General features: G+C 37.0%; 1 protein-coding gene across 2 annotated transcripts in view; it reads right to left on the bottom strand.

Annotated features, from left to right (window-relative positions):
* LOC136718899 (collagen alpha-1(XIX) chain) overlaps window positions 1-16994 on the bottom strand; it is an 88933-nt gene that overhangs the window by 33986 nt on the left and 37953 nt on the right. For both annotated transcript variants that reach the window (XM_066696692.1, XM_066696693.1), the window contains exons 19-22: window positions 8810-8854; window positions 5910-5951; window positions 1362-1406; window positions 1204-1239 (exon numbers count right to left, since the gene is read on the bottom strand). In XM_066696692.1, the coding sequence (XP_066552789.1) occupies window positions 1204-1239; window positions 1362-1406; window positions 5910-5951; window positions 8810-8854 (168 nt within the window). The remainder of the gene's footprint in view (window positions 1-1203; window positions 1240-1361; window positions 1407-5909; window positions 5952-8809; window positions 8855-16994) is intronic.

The raw sequence follows: 16994 nt of genomic DNA on the forward strand, positions 1-16994 counted from the left end.
TATCTCAGTTTAACTGAATCAGGAATTGGATGCATCCATGTCCAGTTGCTAACTACAGACTCTATGAAGACTTCCAAAATAATTCAAGTGTACCTAATGATTTTTTTATGGGATCCACAGAAATAGCAATGCTTCGGGGGGCTTGTGCGTTGCCCTTGGCTTGAAAGGTGAACCCTGGCGCAGTTGTTCTGGATGTTGCCCTCAGCACTTTCAGCAACATTAGCCCTGTCCACAGCACTAAAGTATCCTTGGCACAAAACTGCTCCACAGGGACTTGTGGACCAGGCTTTCTACAACTTTCCTACAGTCACTGTCCTCTCTTCAGTGCACTTTATGTCTCTTTATTCTGCGGGTTTAACGTGAACGGAATCCCATCAATCTCTTTTATTTTATTTTTGTAGGCCCCCGAGTACAAGTAAAAAGTCAGAAAGGGGAATTGTCTGGCAGCACCTTTTATTATCCACATCTTCCCGAAGTGCTAGTTGAGTACAAACGGCAACGGGGTATAGAGTTCTTGCCAAGAGGGTTGCTTTGGGTGACCAGCTAAATTGCTCCAATAGAAACCTCCGAGTTCTTTGTCTAAGAACACAATCTCCTAATTCATCTGTCGATCTTGGCGCTCCCACCCACCCTCTGTGGCTTGAAGCCCTGGCACAAGCTTTAATTTATAGATTGTTCAGATGATCAATATTGCATTGCAACAGATTCTACACATAATGAGATTTCACCAAATGTTCAAAATAGTCTACATTAACTCTAGTTCAAATATCAATATTTCATATGTCAAAAATTTCATGCTATGCTGATTGACCCGCCTTGGCTTTTATTTTCCATAAGGAACGAAGCGGTGATGTAATAATGGCTTTTTCTGTTACTTTCTGTTGTCCTCTTTACATATTCCAATCCTCTGATATGCTGCCAGGTTTGCTTTTTGGGTTGTAAAAGCAATTCACTCATACAGTTCATCCACCGGGATCACAGTGACACAAAGTGCCAGGAGGGGGTTTAGTGGATTTTAGCATTTGCAGCTAAACAGTGTGCCCTGAACAAATAATTCTTGCCATTGTTCAAATGTTGCTTTGCATAATACAAAACATAACTTACATTTTTATAATTTTAATCAGATTGATTATTTTTGAATCTAGGTATTTGTGCTTAATAAAACTTAAATGTAAGCTACTAAAACACAAAATAAGCAAATACCTTTTCTCCTTTTGCTCCACTACTTCCTGTTTCACCCTGAGAGAGGAAAGTTTAATTAATTAATTGTTCTAATTACACAAATTCCTCAAATGATGTTTTATAGCATGTTTAATTAAAACAATAAACAAACAAGCAAACAAACGAATGAATAGACATACAGGATCTCCTTTCACCCCGTCTTTCCCAGGGTCTCCCTTTTCCCCCTTTAAGGAAACAAAGAAAACAAATAAATATTGCAATGTGTTTTTCAGTGATTGGTAGCAGTAATTTCAAAGAAATGTACACAGCCAGAAAAGGGTCTTTGTAAAACTGCAGTCCTTTGAACAACAATCTAAAGCTTTTTTCATTGAAGCTTTATTTTAATCTTTAAAGAATGGGAAGTATATTTGCATTAGTTTCAGGCAATTTAGTAATATTTTGTCAATGCCTACTGCAAATCAAACTAGAAATGTCACATTCAAGCATAATCTAAATTTACATCAAGTCTCAAGTAAACTATGCATCAGTGTTTTAAATCGCAAATATACAGCACCTTGTTTAAACCTGCTTTTAACTGACAATGGGAAATCTAGGTCATGATCACAACAGTCTACAGTTTCACCAATAGATGGCACTTGATCTCTACATTTTATTTTTTTGTACACCAAAAAAAAACACCAACTCTTTATTTTCATTATAAGAATAGCGTAATCTGCATGAATTTAACTGTAGGCCTGTATGTACGCAAGAACAATACAGAATAAATAAGTAAAGCACTTTCTTCCCATCCTTCTTTTCCTCTAAAACAAACCAGCATTACTTTAAAAGGAGCATGAAGGATTTCCGTTAAAAAACGAACAAACAAACAAACAAACAAACAAAAAACACAATATAAACAAAAACAAAGGTCTTTTCATCCAGCAAACCTTTTTCCATACTTAAACATATATCATGGATTAAACTTGGGTTTTAGATTAAGGACTGTATATCAACTCATAATGCATTGTAGTTTAGTTTGCTAATCTCAAATTATTGGCGGTCTAAAACATAATACTACTTAATAATAGCTTGAACGCTTCCACCTCTGCACCTCCCATAGCTTTTGAAATGAGCTGAATATTGTATTTGAAAATAATGAATTGGATGATACAGATAATTTCATTTGTGAAAACATGGACCCCAGGAAACATTCAACAACCCTGGGTTTCGTGCTGTTCTTCACTTTCAATCCGTATTCCATTTTATTTTCCCATTACAGACTGTGCTATAAATTTAAAATATTCTTTCACCTACAGATCCGGACTGATATTTCCCTTCAAGACTCCCTAAAGGAATTGAACTACAACATGGTCTGTAAATACTGGCAAATCAGCAAATATTATGCTCAAAAGAGCTGTGTGCTCGGGTCTGTTGCAGTGCATTCGGCAAATCTTACACATTACACGCCATCTGCAGTACAAAACAGAAGATGAAAGCTTGTTGAAACACTTGAATCAATTCTGAACTCTTCTAGGGTAGAAACAATGTCTTTAAATATACAAAACATTTGGCATCTTCCATCAGAAGAGACACTGGTGATGACAGTTGAAGTAGTCACCCTCACACCATTCTGTCTTGTTGAACATTAACACATTTGTTTTTTTAGTTATTACTCAATTGCAAGGCAGATTGCTGGTATTTACATCCACTGACAGAAGAATCGAGCACAGCTGATGACAATGCACCAAACACACACACTTTTCACACTCTGAAAAACGGTTCTTGAGCAGGTGGAACATATATCATTTGCTGTACATGTAACCTCTCATTAGTCAAATGCATATCGGAAGCAGAGATTAATTGAAAGATTTGATGGTTTTCAGCTGAGGCGAAAAGGTTATTTTGTGTCTGATTCGAATACAGATATTTCTTCAGATGTGTGTGTGTGTGTGTGTGCGTGTGCGTGTGTGTGAGTGTGAGAGAGTGTTCGTTGCCAGTGTATTTGCTCGTCGCTGTGGTTTGGCCAGATCATCACTGTATGAATGTGAATTTGCTCTCTGTGAAACTAAAGCAATTAATTGATTGATTTAGAGCTCATCATTGCAGCAGGGAAGAACAAAAACATCAGGACCCCTAAGTGGGTGTAAAGAAAGCTGCTTGTTTATTTTGAGTAATTCCTCGTTATTCTAAAGCAATTACACATTCGTTTTTTAACTAACAACTGCATCTCTACATCAAGGCTTGTTTGTAACCAACAGTTGGAGATTCACTAATTTAATTAATTAGCTTTCAGTTTTCCCTAGCACTGTGTACTATAAATACATTTTTACTTAAATTTTCACACTCGAGTACATCCATGAGAAGCCACATCTAATTTCCACAGATGTTCAACAGACAGTAATCTGTCAAAACCACTAAAACCATCTTTGCCTCAGCTATGCACTTAACGAGGAGATGATGTATACATTTCCGAAAAGAAAACATGGCGGAGACTAGTTTCCGATTGTCATTCTTATTCCTTGAGCTTATGACAACACAGTGTCGTTAGACTGAGGTCCACAGAAGTGCCTTGGTATCTGTAATAAGTAAGGAGGTTCTTTGATTAACTGAAAGCCAATCCAGGAAATCAACAAACAAAGTCAAGAAGTCAAAAGAACTGAGAAGCAGGCTCAAAACGAGATGTGTAAAACAGTAACACCCAATGGGACTGTAACATATAAATTTCCCTCCCCTAAAAGTACACGGTTTTATATAGTTACATATACTACATTCAAATTCATCAAAATGGTTTCTTCTTGAATGCAGTTTGAAGACATTGTGGGTCACGAGAGTTCGGGAAAATGACAAGACGCTTGTAAAATTCCCTTAGGGAGAATCTGCTTCTGGCTGTGAGGCGTAACCTGCTATAAATATGAACACGCATTTAAAATGTCTTGGTTGGTGACAGGACAAATTAATTCTCTTCTATATTTGATATATGAGAAATTTATGCTTGATCTTATATCATTTACTGAGCCATTACTTCAAATGGAGACATTATCCTTTCTGTGTTTTAGTCAGAAACATGTCACAACAATATAATGAATGGTTCAATAAAAAATAAATAAACAATAAATACATACATAAATGAATATACTCACATCTCCCTTCACTTAGAATATATAATATTCACAAAATAATATTTATTTCCCTAAACGGTATCCTAATTATAATTCTGTCCTTCAGTTGTAGGAAAAAGCTGACTCTACAATTCAAATTATTCGAATAATCTTCAGAGTTTTGGACAGTTACAGTTACCTCAGTCAAACTGCATATGAATTATAATTTCTGTATTTTCCCAGGTACACTTGGTAAACCTCAGTTATATTGACCACACTTTTGTAAATCTCAATACAGTTTGCAAAAGGTGTCCTCTGTAAGTTCTCTCTCTTCTTTCATTGTGAATTGGGCTCTCTCATTGTCCATTTGAGTGCCAACATTCTTCTCATTACTCCTTGAACACTGTGCCCAGTCACCGCTGGCTGCTTCAAGGGCAGTTTCCAGGTGGGACGAAAGTGAAACCCTTGGCCAAACCATTGACACACACCACTGGCCAAGCATAGTGAGTAATCCATCAAATCCTTTTCACCAAACTGCTGTCACTGTGCAATCAACTCTAATCTTTTCTCACTTGCATGTGCTTAGTCACCTCGCTTGGGAATGCTATTTAGTGCACATGCAATACATGACAGGAGAAACTCGCTGCATTTTATCTTTTGTGCTGCATGAGCTATCGCACCCAAGGGCTCAATGAAAATGATTGCAGACCTTTTTCGAAGCACTGTATATAATTACCATCTGCCATTTATAAATTTCCAAAGTGATTTAGCAGGCCTAGGAGAAGGAGGGCTGCTAATTTATATGCATAGTGTTCAAGCAACAGTTGCCAGAATTAAGAATTCTGCTTAATATCAGTGCCCTCATATGATGTCCTTCTGTTGGTCAAAAGCTGTCCAAGAGGCTTTGCAAAAATGTAAAATCGCACAGTGTGACTGGCGGGCAAAGTTGGTCAGAGATGCTCAAAGGACGTACAACACCTACAATGGTCAAGGTACATTTTGCTTCCCCCTATATCAACTGGTACATAAATGTACAATATTGATTTCGACCAGATGTATAGTACAAAGAAACTATGATGATTAAGCTCGACATTAGAATGGGAATCAGACTGAGGCTGTCTGATCCTAAGGCGAACATGATGTCTGCTTAAGTAGACAATCCAAAGCACCGTTAGCCGAGCACCAGACATGCAGATACATGACTCAATTGCCAGGGAGTTCATTGCACACACTTGGTGAAAAGCCATCATGATGGATGCATGATGCCACTTAAGATTGGCCAGCTAACTAATGCCCAATTGAAGAAGAGAAGACACAGCAAAACCCATCAGAAAGACTGAGGATCAGACGTTGCTGAAGCGTATCGCCTCTGGCAATTATGCAATACATACATGTAACTTCAAGTAAGCTAATCTTCCACTGGCAAACAATGTAATACTAAAGGTTTAATAGGAAGGGCTCCCTGTTTGGTTTAGTTTTAGTTAAGGCAGCTGGTTTACTGCAGCCTAAATAAACCTTTGTAAATGAATTCAATGTGTAGCACTTGGGAGAAGTGATATTATTATCCCCTAAACTATTCAGCTTTGTTTTAATTGAAGTAGTAAAAGTTAACATTACTTGTAATAATTTTGTTAATGATTAAAATCTTACCTTGTTCCCTGCTCCTTCCACTGCAGATACTCCCGGAGGACCCTAAAATTAAAGGAAAACCCAGCTTTAAATTTATACAGAACAGATTTTAATTGCCGAAAGTGGTATATAAAATAGGTCTATTGCATTACAATTGGAGATTTGGGCAAATTATGACGTCTTTCTCTTCCCCCTCGAGGAATACTTAAAAGTCAGACAAACTTTTAAATCCAAGTATCTTCAGCATTTTCAATTAAATTAATCCCGATTTAGTACTATTAAAAGCTGTGCTGCTTCTCTCTCAGTCTCTCGCAAATACTATATATAATAGAGAAATACTATGAAGCTGAATCGAAGAGTTTGAAAGGGTCTGTGTGTTTATACAGGTCGTAATAAATGAATATAGATTAATGTAGCATATAATAACATGGTAATAACATTGCGGGGGCCGTGTAAACCTCAAGGCTTCTGATATTAACCTCAGCGTACAGGTCAAAGTGAAGGCTTGAAGACATGGCCAATTAATTAATTAACTCTTCCAGGCACTCAGCTGGCTAAGGGTGGATGGTGATTATTGTTTAGAAAGCCATATTTTTTAGAAACGCCATCCTCCTCCAGTTGTCTGACTTTCTACCACTGTGAGAGATGGGAAAATATACAGAATTGTGTGGGAGTAGTTCACTTGTCCCCTGTTAATCTAGACCAGATAACTGAACTTGACTGTGTGGCTGCAGAGTTAAGTGACAAATGTTGCTGCCTGGAATATATACCTGTCCCCAATCTTGTGATGATTATGTTCAAAGATATCATCTGAAATAACAGTATGAAGTGCTTTCTTTTTTTTTTTTTTTTCATGAAAGAAAATGTCAGGTTCGTCATTTCCCATCTTTAGGCAAAAGTCATATTTTTCAGAAGGACTTTAGGTAAATTAATATGATGGCTGAGTGCCAGAATCAATTTCAGATGTCTGCAACTACACAACGGAGAGCTTATACATGTAAGTGCTTTTTCACGAAGATGTTATTGCTGTTTAGAGATATTAAATATATTCTTGTTGATTCCAAAAGGCAAAAATGATAAGGCTGTTAAAAAAAGAAAAACAGTGGGCGGATGTTAGTTACAGTGGTATTGTATTGTGTTTCCAGGACATGGAGATTTGTTTCTGAATTTCAGAGAAGCTGCATTACTTTTGGATGGATGCACATTCTACTTCAGATTAATAACTCAACATGGACTGTGTGGGCTAAACTTTTCTAAAAGCCACATTGGTGTTATTAACAATGACTTGTTCTTGGGCTGCCAGGATCAATTCCCCTATACTAAGACCACTGTATTTCAACACAAATGACCCCTCGTTGATAGCTTGTAATTGAGGATTAATGACTTGAAACAGAACTCGTTTAATGGATTGTGGAAAAGGTCTTCTCTTGCCTTTTCAGGAAGGATAATCTCCTCCCTGGAGACCGTTTATGTTTACGAGATGTGAAAATGTACTTAGAAACAAGGAAGGATAATTTCATTAGTATTGACATGTCGAGATATGTATATTATGTGATGGTAAGCAGAGAGAGATTTATCACTAAGACCTCTTGCTTACAAACCAGTAAGATAATTAAACTTATTCTAGGATTAACAAAATAAATCCTAGAGTTTAAGTACCAAAGGAATTCATCATAATCTGTATCACCAGTGGAAAATATGGTAAAATAAGAGATGACACAGTGACATGTATTATATATAGTGTTTTTCCATTTCGGTAAACACTTTTTTGTGTACGATATAAAGGCTATGTATATCATGTGGCACGATAAACAAAGACGCAAACAAACAAATAACTAAACAAATCTAGCATTTAAAAAATACATTTTTATGATCAAATAGTTACAAATCTTATACCAGTCACTGTTCAAGACTTTATAACAAATGGTATTTGATGATGATGTGATAACTACACAGGATCAATAATTAATAAAAGGTTTCATTCACAGAATTCTGCAAAGATAAGGTCTGATGCAGTTTTGCAAAACTTATTAAAAGAAGCCCGAAATAATCCTGACACTATTCCAAGCATTCAAAGCTAGCAGTATTCCAAGGGGCATCACAAATTCACTCAGTGGAAATCCACCAGGATAACAAATGCCAATAAAAAAACGAGCAAAGCTAGCTGATCAAAGTGACCATCAGCTGAGGTTCAGAGAAATCCCTACAAGCAGCCCATGGAACTGAACTCATCGTACCTTTAATGATGTGTACTTAGTCAAATTATTTTTATCCCCTAAAATCCATTAAAATATTTGAAGTGTTCAACAATTAGCAGGATTAACCTCTATAGAAAAACATTTAGTACACGAAACATCCCAATTAATTCATTAAGCACATTAAAACGTTCTTAATTGAGGTAAATACCACATTATGAATTTTTTTAACCAGATCAAGAGGATTCAAATGCTACACGCGTCACCCTCAAAAAAGTGCTTTCAGAAGAAAAGGAAATTGGGATGCTAACTCATGAAAATGGTAAAACCCAGGATATACTGGGAACATGAAGATCAAATAAAAGTAAAGGTCAGACACCAGGAAAAAATATTTTCCCATTACACTTTGTATTTATTTTCTAGCTTTTAGCTTGACTTTGGAGTTGCTCTATAAAAGGGCACAGCATTATTATGCAAAACATGGTCAATGGGGAACCGGTTATGGGCTCCAGTAAAATATTACAGCTCCACAGCTTCACGTTTGTGATTTACAAACCCTCTGAGAGTACCAAGGACTGGCAAACTGAGCTGAAGATACATGTGGAGGCATTAGTATCGTTTCTCCATGCAAAGATATATGCCAAACCAATCATTTATGAAGTCAGCTCGATGTTCCAAAACTATTCTGTAGGGCGGTTTAACCCTGAAGAAATGAGACTGACTTACTGGTGGTCCGGGTTTCCCATCAACACCTGGCCTGCCTCTCCGACCCTAGGAAACAGACAAGAAAGGGCACAATCAGTTTGAATTTCATGCCTGTATTTAGCTCCACCTCACACCCATAATTACACACTGTTTATGTTCTCAGTCCTTGCTTCACACCAAAGCTGATGTTATTTTAATTAATAATAAAACGTGTTAATACCTTAAACCCATTCGTTTCACTACTTTATTACACTGCAATTAAACCTACCCTCATGTGAGTCTCACTTACATGGGTTAATCAATCATTAAATATCACAAGCATTAATTTGATTAGGCATAGCTTGATTTGTATTGTTTAGTTCTACCTGTAATATGTAGAGAATATAGTGTGCTTTGCATTAAATACCCATTTTCACCTAACCGTTCTTCCAAGAAAACGTCAGATTTGTTGTAAATGTTAAAGGCAGTGTTTTTAATCATTCTACACTGAGGTAGTTTCTACTGGGTTCCCAAAACATCAAACTGAGAATTGACTAAACATCAACCTTAATGATGAAACTTGCAACGGGACATGTAGCTTGAAAAGGATTCCAGCGTGACCTTGGATTTTGTTTGAAGTGCAGTTATTTTAAAACATCAGGCTACTTCCGTGTTAATAAGGGAGACTGAATGCTGTGGTTTCTGGCAATGGCACTTAGAATTGCCTGCTTGAAGACCTGCACAGAATTAACTCGGTGGCACAGAGATTAAACATATGCCACTTAAAAGCACACTGCCTTACACAAGTCTGTGCTTTCCTTTAATCTAACTCCCCTCCCCGACACACACAGCCTTCATTATTTGTCTAACCAAGAGAATCATTGCATTGAAAACAGCAAAAGAATTCAAGAAAGAGAGAGAGAGATAAAAAAGACTTTTCCAAACATAACTTCAACAAATACATAAAAAAATAAAAAATAAAAACGAAATAAAGAACTGAAATATTCACTAGCATCATGTTATTGAGGAAGAAAATAGAATTATAATCTCCAGCCACATTTTAAACATTTTAAACTTTCAGTACGCACAAACTGTTCCTGGTGTTTCAAAGGGAATATACATTGTGCTTCACACCTTCAGAAATATTAAAAATAGATGTGACACTTAACCTTTCTAGTCAAACCTCTCTCTATATATAATTATATAACATACTGTGCCTGCATTTAGGAACAAAGTGCTCGATCAGCTTCTGAATGTTTACAAAATAACTCTGGATGGAAAGTCCAAGACTTGCACATTTCCCGGCACAAAAGGAGCATATAAATAGGGTATTCACATTGCAACATATCCTGGAGGGTTTCTGTAAGTACTTGAGAATCTGATTTAAAAAATAATAATAATTCAAGTGAGTAAACTACAGTACAGTCACTTGAAAAGGGCATCCAGAAGGCCAGGCTTTGTGGTGTTTATGTTTCCACACTTCAGAAAATACAATAACAGACATTATCCCCCCAGATATTGAGCATTTTGGATGTTTTTACATTATGTTACCTTAGAGCAGGGATCCATACATCTGATGTTGAACACCACAGTGTTTTCCCAGATAACCACCAAGTTAGTTACACCCTCAAATGGATTTTTAATGATCTGAATCAGAGCTCAATCTTCGTCTCTCAATCTCAATTGAATTATCACCAACACTTCCAAGTACTTTTATTCAATCTAACAAACCAGAAAGGTTTCATTTAGGCCATTAGGAGAATTACATTAAGTATGTAACATCATAGTTGGAACCAAACCCATACAACACTGTAGTCAGTTAGAACTGGGTTTGAGGATCCCTGTATTAGAGGCAAAAGGTTTGAAATCCTATGAGTTAATAAAATGTTCTCCAAAAAGTACTCCCATTCCCATACACTCTTTTCTTCTGGTTCATAAAATGCCAAAAAATACTGATGAACATAGTTAATAAAAGATGAGGGATGGTATTAACCCATTTCCTAGTAGGTTTTAAAATGCATACCTGCATACGTACATAAACAGGAGTGATCCCCAATGGAATCCCATGATCTGGAATGTCTTCTAGAATATTCTATTGCACTCTGGTCCCTATGGAACCTCAGGTTCTCAGACATTTCCAACATCTCTTCTTGATTATTATTTGATGACTGCAGTATAACACTGAACTAAAAGGCACTGCAGATTTCAGTGGGAATTCACCCGAGAAGGCGAACAAGCAGTGCTACACAAGATTCAAGTATTTCTGCAACTTTTTAAACATTGAAAAGTTTCTTCCTCTCCAATTTGGATTGCTTGGTTTAATGGCTATTTCAAACTGAAGTCCACTCATTTAATTGACAAATACAAAATGCTGACTTGTGCAACTCAACAGCAAAGATGTACTTCAGATATGGAATCGCAAAGGAAATTAACGTATAGTAGCAATTTTCTCGAATACAATATAGTAATGGAACAAAAACATGTACAGGGGCAAAGAGAACAATCTGAAAAAGAAAAAGAAATCCCTTATACTATTCTTTTACACTTACATACTGAATTTAAACTCCCTTCTTTTTTTCTAATCAATCAGTTCAGTGCATCAACCATCCACAGTGCAAGCCGTGGAATAAATTGTTTTATAAATGTTACTTTTGTCAGGTATGGAAGATGACTGAATACTATCACCTTGACAACCAAATCACACTCGGCGATTGTCTGCGAAAGAACGAACAAGTACAGTCTATTAAGAGTTGATACTTGAGATCTTCAATTTTCCACTCTGCGCCAGACAAATGCAAACAAATATAGGCTAGTGAAATGTCACACCTGTGGAATACTGTGATAATCCTGATCTGAAATGTCAATAACCACATGAAAGTATTTTAGATTTAGATTCCTAATACTGGGAAGATTGAAGAATCAAGAGGGTAAGAGGTGCATTACTGACATTAGACCGGATATGTCATTTCATAAGCTGCCTCTAATCCACCAAGCGCAGAGACCCCTGCCAAAAGGTCAGATGATAAGTAACGAAAGGTTCTCCGTGATATCTGGTGTTAGCATTTGACTCATCCTATCGACAAACAAAAGAAAGGGGGAGAAGCCAAAAACTACACCAGGCAATAACAACTGATATCATCTCTACATACAACTTCATGGATTGTTTTTCACCAGGGTCGACAAATAATGTGTTAACTGAAGCCATGATATAAAGGCAGAAAAATAACTAAACTATCTTTGGCTGCAGTCTGAATGTAGTGTATGTGGCTTTCACTCAGTGTAAAAAAAGTACACCAGCATATTTCTTCCTAGTAATACAGAACTGAGCAAGAGTCTATTTAATTCTGAGCAAGTGATGTATACTTATTTAAAGGTAGTGAAATAGGCAGATTGATTTTATATATCTAATTCATAGTTCAAGATAAACATCTTATGCCAAATTACAGTGCTATCTTCAGCGATTTGTGACTCTATGGTGCTTATTCATTACCTACTGTATAGAATATGGATGGTACAATGAAAGGCTATAACAAATTATGAAAATGAACTCAACTGAGCTGTTATAAACAGATGTCTATGTCATCCTTCAGCTGTTGGCCATGAGAGCCAAACTAGGACACATTACCTGACCTTCCGTTCTGAATTTGTCAAATTCTCATTATTTCCAGACACCCACAATTACCTGAGCCGTCTTCTTGCTCCACACAAACAGCAATAATTAATTCCTTAATTCAGATTAATTTTAACCTGTCATCTCCCCTTCATTAGCAATTATTTAAGCTTCCTTACGGAGAACACCGAAAAATGGGCAACAGATTGAAATTGAAAAACTTTTTCCACTGTACAATTTCAAGACTTAATAACAGAACACGTTTTCATTTTCATTCCCTGGAAAAACAAATAAAAAAACCAAAACACTTTTCCCCACGGTGGTGAATTGTGTGTCATGGATACAAGTCCTTCTTTTGATCCTATCATCTGACATTTAAAACAAGAGAGAGAGAGCTCTGCATCTGTAGGATGACCTCATAAGAAACCCTCCAGGATTGCAAGTCATCCTCTCTTGTCTAATCTGAGCAGAAGGGAAAGGTAAGAATGACGCCGATTTCACGACTGCTGGTTAAAAACACTCGCTGAACAACAAGTGAACAAGGAAAGAACAACTCAGTGGAAGATTGGAAAACACTATTTTCTTTCAGTGAACCTGCCATCCCATTCAGAGCAATACGGATTGTCGAACTTCACTTCATTTGAAACAATTACATATATACGTAAATGAGGCCATTGGTATGCATTGTTGTAAATCTGAACCAAATCCTCAGAATGGCTCTTGCAGTATCCATATGTTTGTTTTAAAATGCCAAGGCTTACAGCTCTGTGAGATCCTTCATATTCCAGGAGCCATAATAAAATCGGATTTGTTCCAGTTGTTTACTGGGGGTTAAGAGCAACAGCCAGGCCAGAAAAGGAGCTGCAAAGCTGACAGCTGCTTGGCAGGGTAGCTAGAGCAGCTTAGCAGAGTTTTAGTGTTATACAATATTCACTTTAGCTCTTCATATCTAAATATATGCAAAAATACACAGAGATAGAGAAGGCTGTGGGCCGACTTAAGACACTGGTTAGCTTGCCCAAAAAAAGCCCAGGTTGGAGCTCCGTCACTTCAGCAGTTTTTCCAAAATTCAACCAAAGCTGCCACTAGGTGGAGAAATAACTTCAGCCAGAGTGTGAAATACCCAGCGGTCGGGGCAGAAACAGTACAACTAATGATGAATAGAGGAGTTTTCAAATTGTGCAACTGGCAGAGTTGCTCATCACACACACACTGTGCAACAGTTTGATATTTCCATTAGACACGAGCAAGACTTATTGCTGGATGAAGTGTGGATGATTACTTCAAAGCTTTCAGACGATGAAACACCTATAGCATTGTAAGTCATTAGGGTTTTAGTCAGCACCAATTCAGGTCAAGGTCCTGGTTTATGTTCCTTTTGGAAAAATAAATACAGGAACAATGTCAATTTGAAACCATGAAGGCACAAGGTGAGTAGCTAATAGAGCTTAATTATACAGAGAAGGCCAAACAGATAGATGCCTCTGGGTTCGTCATCATTTTAAATAAATAATTTCAGAGCATCCATTGATTACTTGAATGTCATGAAAATCTTGAACTTGAGAATTTGTTTTCATTAGGGTAGCTGGAACTGAGGCTCCAAGAAATGATTGATCACACCACCAAACTTCATCTAGCCGTTTAAATCATATTACTATTAGTACTAGGGAAAGGTGTTCATTTGTTTTGATTTTAATTATTTTTTTGGCTGGTGAAGACCAAAAAAAAGTTATTTGTCTGAAACGGGAGTCATAATATGTCAGAAATATATTGGTTTTAATAAGAAGGAGCTAATTAATCTATGGTATCGTGAAACAGAATTTTTTAACTGATCTCATTGTGGAGATCAAGGTTTTCATTGTGGGATGGGGAAGGGGGGGGCAGCATTTTTCCAGGGATTAGAAAAAGTGTCAGCTCCAACTGTGATCCTGTATCGTCTAAAATGTTCTCATCTCTTAATGGATGTTGAAATTATTCATGCCTTTTATTAATTTCACGGTCAAATCTGTTCTGGACTTTTAACTGTGGATCTTGACAGATATCATTTACAGCTTATTCACTGCAAAATATCCCAGAAGCCTGGAAATGAAAGCCTGGAGTGAAAAATGCTGGGACAACCTGGAAGTATTGTCCAAGGCTGTACTTGGGAGAAAGTGGCCCTTAAATAAATATTACACATTTTAGATCCCCTAAAAATATGCTATGCCAATCTGGGTTCAAGGGAACTAATCAGTTTCTGAACTTTCCTCAGCAATTCGCATAGAAATTGAGTCCCTTTTCAGTTATGTTAAATGGGAATGTTTTCTGGTTTGGCCAATTCTGTTAAAGCCCTTTGAGATCCAGATTGCTGAAGGCCACAAACATTTAGCATGGTTATAGACTGCGATCAGAAGAAATACACATTTTTTTATTGATTTGTTTTGTGGTTGTCCGTTTGTTTGTTTTCCTCCCCATTACACTTCACCGTGCAAAGCCAGCAGATCAGAAGGTGTGAGGTTCTCAGCATCGTGTGAATTGCTGGAAGTGCTTAATTCAGGAGGATCCACCTTGTGATGTAGCAACAACATAAATAACTTGCTTTCAGCTCCTGCGCAATATGCCCCTCGTGTCACTCAGCACATTATTTCTCGTAATCCTGCTGTCCCTGTTGTGTATCCAGTTCATGAACAATGTGTAATTAAACACCGCGGCTCTTGCAAGGTCTTGCTCTTCTGCATATCATTAATATAGCCAGTGCAATCATGTATTGAGAAGGAAATGTACATTTCCTTGGAATAAACTGCAGACCTGCGGCATTCTGCTCTCAGAAATTACTGCCCTCACCAGCTGTAAAGAGAAATAAATGAAACCCCATGGTATGCATTAGTCTTTTTGTGTCACACAACTTTGATGCAACCTTTGTCAAACATAAATCAGGAGGGTGTAAATCCGGTAGTAAAAGCTCAGCTGTGGGACTCGCAGTCCTGTAAATGTTTCACTTTGTGTCATTTGACTTCACATTATTAAGCCTGTGTGACTTTTAGTATGCATATATCTTTCTTTGTTCTAACCTATTTACATTTCCTGTCTGAGCTGAATGTCGGCATTTACCTAAACAGTCATTTTAGTGGAGCAGAATTATGGAGACCATACATTATTTATTATATAAACACAAATGTTTAGTTCGAATTTCTAGTTTATCGCTTTCCATTCTTTAAAAATCTACAAGTAAATGCCTAAAACAAATACAAAGTCAAAGGCTGCAACAGCCTGTTAAGTGTATATATTGCCTTGGTGTGTCCAAAATAAAATAAACACTGTAAACGTGCATATAAACAAATGATTTACCTGGATTGAAGAACAACAAAGTAGTCATTGTCTATATTTTGAGGTCTGAGTTTGCAAGCATGGTCTAAAACAATAGCCCACATAAATGGTTAACGGAATGTGTCCTCCCATTTGTGTAAATATGTATTTAAAGTGGTCTAAAAGTAATATCACACAATTCAGCTGAACCTGTGTGTCTATGCAGAACATGGTACTGAAACACTGTTCAGGTGGGGCAAAATCTCACTAGAAAAGACGTGTTGGTTCCGGAGGAGAAATAGGATTCCATTGCCCTTAAAAGATTTGCAACGTGAGCCCAAGACAACTTAAGACCGAGTGACAGTACCTTTTCGACAAAAGTGTCAGTGTTTTAATATATAGTTACCCGTTGTGTGCCTTTGTCCATTTGTTGATACAGCGACACATGGACACGTTACATATCATGGCTTATTGACATCTGTCAGAGATCCAGCATGCCATTCTTAATGTGAAAGGGACAACTGTAAACACCAGACCGCTTCAGCACTATATGGTTACAACTTTCCTTTAACTTTGGACAGAAAAAGAATCTGAGCATAGATTGAATAGTAGTAACGGTCAAAACCAGGATGTTAAACGTTCCTTTAAAAATTAAGTTATTATAGTCACACTGCAGTAAGAGGTATACATGTACATTGTCCTTTAAACATTCACTAAGAACCAGTTTGATTTTCCTGGGCACCTATGCAGTGTGTGCCTTGACCATATGCCAAATACAATTTTAAATGCCCTGGGATGCTATGAATGTAACCCAACAAGTAGTTGCTTTTGGAACATTTATACATTGATGGATTGCAAATTTAATCCGATTCATTAATAAGCACAAACTGACTATTATTGTTAGTAACTGAAAAACTTTAGTCCTTAAATTAGTCCTTAGGTTTGTGTATTTGTTTTCGGTAAACATATTTTTAATCCCTCAACAATGAAGCAAAAATGTTGAAATCACAGAGGCTGATAACAGTTAAGAGTAACAAAACCTTCTGAGAATTGTGTCTGCTGTGTGTACATTGTGTGTATGTTCAGTAGTGGAGAATGGAGTTGCTGTAATGGGCAATCCTGTAGCATGGTTAATAGTTCATGCCAATTATTAATGGGCTTAAATGGACACAACGTCTGTTAGGTCCTCTTAGGTTTCACAGCAGTAAACTCTTACTGACTGATATCGTTCTGAAACAGCTGGCAGTATCTCCTTAACATGAAAACAGTATTCAAATTCAAATGTGTGGTTTGTTTACTCAAAGGTTTAGTTTCCTAAGTTTCATCCTTTTC

Source organism: Amia ocellicauda, chromosome 23 (genome assembly GCF_036373705.1).
Source record: "Amia ocellicauda isolate fAmiCal2 chromosome 23, fAmiCal2.hap1, whole genome shotgun sequence".
Classification (NCBI taxonomy): Eukaryota; Metazoa; Chordata; class Actinopteri; order Amiiformes; family Amiidae; genus Amia; species Amia ocellicauda.